Raw genomic sequence first — 8,843 nt, forward strand, 5'->3', positions numbered from 1 at the left:
AAAAAAAAAAAAGAAAAGGCAAACCAAACCCACACAAAACATGTTGTGCGGAAGGACTTCCACTCCCTGGCTGTGCTATTAATGTTAGCAATCAGGAAGAGCCTTTGGGGGCTGCAGGATCTCGTTAGTCTGATGCTGCTGCTAAAGGTTTTGGTGCAGGGAGACAAAACTGCTGCCTCTTCCATCCCCTGATCTCTTCATATCTGCATTTTGCTGCTGCTCTGCTCCGTCTCACACCCTCTCTCCATGGACTGATTTTTTTTTTTTTATTATTATTATTATTATTTTTTTTTCCATTTTGTGGTTGGGGGGAAGGACAAGCAGAAAATCAAAGCATCGCATTGAGAGGAGTGAAAATTGCATTTGTATCTTGTGTTCTGGTGGATCTGTTTTGAGGTTAATCTTTTTTTTTTTTTTTGGAAAAGAAAAACATGACGTCGCCAGCAAAATTCAAAAAGGATAAGGAGATCATAGCTGAATACGACACTCAAGTTAAAGGTAGGAATGGTTTTTATTCTCATCTCTTTCTGCTATTGCAGTCCTGACTTGCAATTGTAGGAGTTTGCAGTAGATGTTTGGGTGGGGAAGGGGGAAATCATTTGCAGATTGCCTGGAATTTCCAGAGCTTTTTCATAATACAATGCTGGATCGAGTTTGCAATGCTTTTTCTCGTCCCCATGGGGTAGGTTCCTACTACAGCATTGCTGTTTTAAGGTTATCATGGTAAGGGCGTTTTTTTTAATGGAATATAACAAATCTTTGAGTTCTGAGACATCCAGATTTTTCTGTCTGCTGCTAGAAAATATGGCTTTGCATTTGAAATATGAGAGCCAGTTAATTGCTTTTTAATCCTCCTCCTATCATGGGAATCTTTTAACAATCTGTGTAGTGTCAGAATGAGCATATTTCCACTGGTAGTAACAGGGACTGTGCTGAGGGTCCCTGTAAAGCTATTTGTACTAGAAAGTTCCATTATTCAGGATTTTGCTCTTGGGAGTCCATAATATTACTGCCTGGTTTTTCTTACTGTGCTCTTGAGTGCAACACCTTAAGGTTTGCAGTGTGTGTGTGTGTGTGTGTGTCTACACACATATATATGTGCATACATATATAAATGAATAAAACCAATGCATCAGTGTTATTCCCCTCGTCATAAGGAAGGCAATAAAGAGTCAGAGGCATATTTGCAATGGTTGTGCAAGTCTTCTGCAGAATTCACTTGGCTGGATTTCAGGCTATCATGTGCCCTAGGTAAAAAAAAAAAAATATATATATAAAAAATTTAAAAAAAGATGGTGAAATGTCTACTTAGCTTCTTATTTTTGCAAAGTTTTCAAGAGAATGCTTATTTAAAGAAATAATTATGGTTTATGTATGGTTTGATATATCACTGTTAGGAAGTTATGAGATTCAGTGATTTATCTAATCGGTTCAAACTTGCTTGGTATGCTCAGAGCATGCAGGAAAGATGGCCTTTGGGCAGGGCTGATTGAGTTAAATCAATGTGATTTAAAAAAAAATGTGATTTAGATCTGAGTAGGAAACCTAGATTAAAACTGACAATTAAAATATTGTTTTGCAATTATGTACTTAGTTATTTTTCCTACTGGGGGAGGTGCTCACTGGTCACAAATCATCATTACAACATGTTGTCCTACAAGATGCGTGTCCTACACTGACCCTAGTGCTCTGTACCTAGGGGTAGTTTTGACATTCATGTTAAAAATGCTTATCTGAACAAATACAAAGCTGGGTAGAAGTTTGTTTTGATTTTTATTATTATTATTATTGGGTTCTTGATGTTATAAAGGGAGAAGAGCATGTTTCTTTTTTACTAGTTCAGTTTCTATTCCTGTTTTCTAGCTGTCTTTGGAAATGGGAATTGAAGTCAGTGTAAAATTAAAGGCTTGTATGTTCTGTCATTATTTACCCCATCAAAATGTGTGTGATAAATACAAGCTTGTAGTCACAATATTTGTGAATTGGATGCAAGAGTAAGAAACGAGGCTTTAGAATGAGTAAAGCGCATCTTCTCGCTCCTCAGTTTTTTTCGTGCATTAGGAAACAAATCTTGCTCTTCCTTTTCAAAAAAGAGACCCAACAAGATGGGTAGAATGGAAAGGAGCCTTCCCTGTGTGCTGAGAAAGTTCCTGCCAAAGCTCAGATCAGCTCTGGAGGTGTTTATGTGGAGACCTGTCGATTCAACCTGTAAATGTGGCGCCAACAGTGAATTGTTGTCATGGCATACAGATATTTTTACCTTTTGCCTCGTAAAATGTTCCTGTCTTAAATAGGTGAGGTTAAGAAGAGCAGAACTGTGTGAATGGATCATGAGGAGCTGGGAGAAAGGGGTCTTCTTCCTGAATTAGTGGCGAGGGCAGCTATGAGTTTATCTCAGGATATTTGTCCCTCTCGCAGTTCAGCTTTCCCTGCGCAGGGGACTCCAGACGTGGCAGACCCAGAAGTGACTAATGGAAGGTGCTGGTCCATCTCCTGCCCTTCCCTTGGGAGGGAGGTGTAGATGGGCCAAACAGCTCAAAAATACACAACAGTACAGTAACAATCCTCTCACCCATCACCTCGTTTGTTTCAAAGTACAACAGGGAGCTTCCCTTCTCCACCTGGCTTCAACCCTTCATGAGCTGCTTTGACAATTGGGATTGTCGTTCCTCTACTTTTAGATATCAAGTTTCAGAGGAGACTTGGAAGTTATAAGCTCTTAAAATTTCATGAAACTTGCTTCACCTCTCATAGATACCTTGGTTCTGAGTTGGAGAGTGGTTTGGCTCTATAGGAAAACTCATGAGTGGTAAGACCCTCTAATTCCAGAGATGTGCTGGTCTCTCTACCACAGCAGGAAGATGAGATGGTGCTAAAGATACACTCAAATGCAAAAGTGTGGTGCTACCTAGTTATTAGACATTCCATGGTCCTTCCATAAAAATTCTGGTGTCCTGATGAAGTTCTGACTTTAACTGCAGGAATGGCATAGAAATGGTATTAACTCTGATTGTGGAGTATTTGGTATCTTTTCTCTTCTGTTGTGAAATGATGCCATGAAGCAGTGGCTGTGGGAGTCAGATGAATCAGGTGTTGGCATGCTGCACGGATTGTAAGGTGTCATCTGCTTCTCAGATATTTTTTTTTACTGGCATTTAGAAACTTACTGCATTTTTTTTCTACCCTCCCTTCTGGCGTATGTTGGGAACTGCGTTTAGAGGCTTCATTTAAAACCATTAATCCACAAACATGTACTTAAGCACTTTATTACTAATAGAATGATTGAGCTTTGTTTAAAAATTTAATAGTCTTTAAGTTGTTAATCATCAACTACTTAAAGAACAGTTTGGTTGTGGTTAATAGGTCATTGTTATGCAAAATTTTTGGTTTTCTGTTGCTGAATGAACTTGGTAGTTTTTCTTGTAAAAGCTTTTGTAGGGGTGACAGGGTGTTGGTGAGTGAAGCTTTTTGTTCTCCCAGGGCTGTGAGATCTGTAGGTGTTTGTTGTCTTCTTCCAACAGCCAGTTTTTTTGCTTCTTTTGAGTTGGAGTTAGCTCTTCCTTGGTGTGTGCACGCAGCTCATGGCAGGGGATATCAACATTAGGATGAAATAAATTCTGAAGGCAAAGACTGTTTACCTCTTGCACGTTAACCATTGTGCAGTGGTCAGGGGATGTGGAGGGAGTGATGTGCTTCTTCCTAATTACTTGCGCAGTGCGGTGGAGGACAAGCTTTGCAGTCTGTAGGTACTGGTGCAGTGCATCCATCCTTGAAGGTTGCTGGAACCAGACTGGATACAGCCTTGAGTTACTTCATCTGACCTTAGAGCTGACCACCAGATACTGGGCTGGATGACCTTCTGAGTTCACTCCCAACCTGAACTGTCCAGTGATCCCATGGTCTCTGGTATCTGGAGGTTCAGTTACACGCTCGCTGTCTTCTGCAGAAGTGAGTTACCCTGCTGAGGTGTCCAGACAACTGCATTGACCTTGAATCTTTTGCCTTTAGATGGTAGAAGCAAACTCTGTGTTGTGTTTGGTTGTGTTTGGTTGTGTTTGGTTGTGTTTGGTTGTGTTTGGTTCTGTTTGGTTCTGTTTGTGCCATCTGCACTTGAATGTTTCACGCTGTTGGTGAGGAGAGGAGAGGTCGCCAGTATGAGTGGGCTCTTCTTGCAAGACTTGAGAGTGCTTCTCTCTTTGAGGAAACTCTGACATGGCTCCGTGTCATGTGGTAGGAATTCTCCTGACAAGATGACATGGGGTCAGCAGGGAGGGAAGTGCTGCTTTGATATGTTTCTGTACCATGTGCTCACAAAGATTATGAGTTCTGTGAAGCTGGAAAGTGAGATTCTGTGGTCTCCATATGGAGCCTTTGATATCTCAAACTCATCCCCTTGTCTGGATTGTCTGTCCCAATTCCTTTGTGCAAGTTGTGGTAAAGCAGAGATAATTAATTTATGCTGTGCAGTGTGTTCCATGTGAGATTTGGATGCTGCCTATCTGTGCCCGACCAAGGACTGTCAGACTGGTTTTTGGTTTAATGTATTAAATTGGAGTGTACATTTGGAAAGAAAAGCCAGTGATTTATCTCTTAATTCTTCTTTTCTTTCTCCTCATGTCCCACGAGAGCCTTATATTTAATTAGTTTGTATAAAGCTTCAGTAAATAGCTTCATGGTTTGGGCTACAGAAATTTAATACTGAAATTTTTTTACACAGCGAGCGTTCATAAACTACTTCTGTCCTTGGGTAGTCTCTAGCAAAGGTTAAAATGCAGATCTTGCAGCACAGTCCAAAAAGCGCCAGGAATATGAAAAATAGATGAGGGAGTTTATAGCAGGAGTGAGCACAGCTCAGAGGTGGCTGCCTGGTTATTTAGCTGAGCGCGTCTTCAACTGAGACAAGATGCCTGATGAGAAGAACTTCAGGCAAGCCTCCCAGCTGCCATCAGATTAGGCTGCTAAAATGCCCCAAACTTCCTTTTTAATCTCCCCCAAATTGTTGAGAAAATGCAGAGAAGTCCCTTTTTCCTCTCCAGGTTGAACAACCAGTAGTGTATTTGATCTGATTGTCACCTTTAGCTTTAAATGCTGCTTAAAAATGCCTTAAATGCTGTATACAAATCTCGTTCGTATGGTAGATCTTCTGAGTGCCTTGGTTGATGGTCAGCAGTTTTTAATCCTGGTTAACTCTGAGGAATGGTCCAGACCTTCTCTGCGTGAAAGATTTCAAAAGCAGCCGTGACTGGGTCAGCAGCTGCAGTTTGGAGGCTGGAAAGGAAGTGTGATGCTTTTTTGGTTGTGATTTGACACAAAACTGGCATTTCTCTCAACTGTTGAAAGTTTTCATGTTCCCGCTGTCCGTGCAGCGCTGGTCTGGAAAGCAGCTAGAATTTGCAGAAATATCTTTTGATTTTTAGATCAATAAATTGAAATCACTGTGATGTATTTTGTTGCTAACTCTGTGCACCTGGGGATGATCAGTAGCGTTGATGTTATGCGTGTACAATGATTTCTCTTTTGTGTTTGTCTTCTGTTCAGGTCACCAAGTTGGTCACTGTAGGGTATTGCTGGGTTTGCAGGTGCTGGCACCACGTGTGTGTGCTTTTTGGAGAGTTACAGTTGAGCTCTTGGCCACTTCTTTGGCAACACCTATTTAATACACCGTGTAAATAGACTTTTCAGCCACGCACCCTGATGTGGTGGAGCTGGAATAGTTTCGAATTTTGAGATTTGAGTTTGTATGTATTGGATTACCGTTTCCATTGAAAATGTAAAACTACCTTTTAAGGGATTTTTACAGTTAATCATTGCTCTGTGTGTGTAAGTGATTCCATTTGTTTGCAACAATGACTTGCTCCAAACTCCGGCTATGGAATTGCTGTAGGATCATCTGTTTTTCTGCAGTTCTTGATAGTGCTAATCCCTTGTGTTTTGGAGATGGATTGGGCCAACAAAGCAGCCTGCTGCCAGAAAGGGGGAAGGGGCTGTTGAGAGACTGGTTTGATGTTACAGCAATAGTTTGTAATTCTTTTTGTCCTGTGTACAGTTCCCACTAATGGATTATTAATGAGGATGGGAAGAGGTGAAAGTATGCAGAGTCTTCCTTCTTTCCTCTCCATCTCCAAAATCCCTCTGTCGCTGATTCATCACGTGTTGCAAGGCTAGAGACCAAAGCTGACCAAAAGACCTGAGTCCACTGAAGTCTTGCAGTTTCCTCCAAAAGCAGAAGGAGTTGCCAGTGTAACTCCAGTAGGATTTCTATAAAAAGTTCACTAGTGATAGCCAGTTTTCCCTAACTCCTAACTAAGGGAGCCCCACAACATTTTTCCTCCCCTCTGAATGATTTCCTTTCGTGGTAAGGGTACACATTAGTATATTTTCCTTTTTACTGTTACTTAAAAGGCTTGACTTTTTGTTGTTGTTGTTGTTTTTCATGCTTACTAATTTTTTGCTCATTTTGGGAATTCATTTGGAAGAACCTATTTGCCTGGTCAACTTTTTCAGCTGCCTTTATGAAGAGTGAAAAATCTAACCCTTTGTTGAGATGGAAAATATGCTTAAACACATGTTCTTTTGAATAGCTTTCGCCATGCCACGCACAGTTGATATTCATTACTTATGACTTTATTTAGTTCCTTTTTGTATGACTTTTGCAGATTTCATGCTTTCTTTTTGAGAACTTTTACAACATCATGGGAGCCCTGCTCTCTGAATATTGGCAACGTTTTGGAGGCAATGGAAGCAAATGCAGAGTTATGACTTAATTCACTGAGGGATAAAAAAGTATGGGAGAAAACGGGAGAAAGAGTCTTCAGTGTAATTCCATCATTAGAGACCATTATTCATTTGTACTTCCTCTTTCTCCTTTTCTTCCAAAATAGTATATTTATAAAAGATAAAACAGGACTTTAGTTTAGTGAAATCTCCAGGTAGTGGTCAGCAAAACTCCTGAACTGACTGTTTAAAGGAGTAACTTTAACTCCATGTGGATATGGAGTAACTGCATCAGGGCAGCTCAGCTGGTGTTTTTTCCAAGTAGATGCTGCAAAGGTATTTGAACCATTTAAAACATTATTTTCTGCCATCAAAGTAACTATTTACTGTTAAACTCTAAAGCTTTTGAGCCAGTCATTTTGCTTTTCATGGATATGGTGAAAGTTAATCGTTGATTGGAAAAAAAGTAAGGGGCTGGGATTTAAATAAATAAATAAATAAAAAATCACTTCCTCTGCAGTTCTGAGTGTAAAAGGATCATGTGTTTATAAGAGCTGGAGTTCTGTGGGAGGGCTGCTTGCACTCTGAAGCAGCCTGGACATGATGTTAGGATGGCAGCGTGCATGTGGTGAGCCTGGAGAAGAATCGGTGGCGGGCAGCGTCATGAGGATGCGCACGTCGGGAGAAACGAGCTCAGCGTTTGCCGGTCTTTAACGAAGCCAGGCAGCAGAGATGGTTGCAAGTATAAATGTAGGTTAATGGTTGGACTTGATGATCTTAAAGGTCTTTGCCAACGAAAACAATTTTATGATTCTAAATATGAGCCGTGCCTGGGTGTAAATCTCAGCTGATACGCCTGGCACAGCTGTGTGGTTTCATCTGGTGCTCACCCTTTCGTACGCTGCAGCATCTGCACAGAATAGTGCAGTAAATCGCTGCCATAAACTACAAGCAGCAAATTCTCAACATGTTCAGAGGCTTCTCCCATCTCCTTTAATGGCTGCTTTTTCTTCATCATTTTTTCCTCAAGGTGTTGCTAAACGTGGTGCAAAAATTCTTAGGTCTTAAGTGATTTCAGCACGCTGCAGAAGCAGCTTTGGCTTCACGTTTATTTCTGTGAAATCAGCTGAATTAGGGCAGGGAGCTGCCTTATCCTGTGGCACATAAGCAGCTCCTGGCTTTTTGACTCTTGAGAAGGAGCCAAATAAACAGATTAATTCTAAACCAAGAGTGGATTTTAATCTGCAGTCATGAAGTGCTGCAGCAGGGTGATGTGGTCAGTCCCACTAATTTTGAAGGTTGTTTTTTTTTTAATTGCAATACTTTCCAGGAAGAGCCTTTTGGCTTCTCTTCTTTTAAGTAGGGAAGTGTTTTTTGGTTTGTTTTTGTACTGCTGTTGTTGGACAACAGTGTTCATGCAGAGAGCAAGCCATGGAGCTGTGTAATTTATGGATGGGGAGTGCTTGGAAATTGAATCTACTTAAAATAACGACAGTTGTTGCCTGGGAATTAGTCCCTGACTCTTTCTTTGGACAGCTAGCCAGTCCCACTGCAGGGGCATGCTCTGATGGTCCTTTGAGGAAGGGGTTTTGTTCCTGGCAGACCTGTAGCTGCCAGAATTGCTAAACTGCTTGCTCTGAACAAGTGGATTGATTGTTTTCTAACCAAAGATCCTAAGGCTCAGTCAATCAAAACAGTTCTTTGTCATCGCTGGGTTTTTGTAAGGCAAACTCTACGGGGTAATGAATGTGTTTTTCTTGCTGTAGCTTTTATTTGCTACCTGAAAAGGGAGAGGATGATTAGCAGCAGAAACTAGTGTTTATTGTACAAACTGGATTGTTTAGAAAGGTATTTTTCTAGTTTCTTTGGTTTTTAGCCCCTGCGTGGCATGCTGATGGCATGAGGGAAGGCTGAAAAGCTGCGCTGGTTCGGCTGCCGGTCGCATCGTCACTGATCCCTGCAGCAAGGACAGTGCCGGGCCTGGAGCTGTTGCTGTGACATGTGAAGGGGTTTTATTTTCATAGAATCCCAGACTGGTTTGGGTTGGAAAGGACCTTAAAGCTCATCCAGTCCCAACCCCCCTGCCATCAGCAGGGACACCTTCCACTAGAGCAGGTCTAGACTGGCCT

General features: G+C 41.3%; 1 protein-coding gene across 5 annotated transcripts in view; it reads left to right on the forward strand.

The window, feature by feature from the left end:
• Nucleotides 1-431: 431 nt before the first annotated feature.
• Nucleotides 432-8,843, forward strand: part of SRGAP2 (SLIT-ROBO Rho GTPase activating protein 2) — a 102,005-nt gene continuing 93,593 nt past the window's right edge. For all 5 annotated transcript variants that reach the window (XM_029083783.1, XM_010163109.1, XM_029083784.1 and 2 more), the window contains exon 1: nt 432-498. In XM_029083783.1, coding sequence (XP_028939616.1) covers nt 432-498 — 67 coding nt within the window. The remainder of the gene's footprint in view (nt 499-8,843) is intronic.

Source organism: Antrostomus carolinensis, unplaced genomic scaffold (genome assembly GCF_000700745.2).
Source record: "Antrostomus carolinensis isolate BGI_N321 unplaced genomic scaffold, ASM70074v2 scaffold15962, whole genome shotgun sequence".
In the NCBI taxonomy this organism is placed as follows: domain Eukaryota; kingdom Metazoa; phylum Chordata; class Aves; order Caprimulgiformes; family Caprimulgidae; genus Antrostomus; species Antrostomus carolinensis.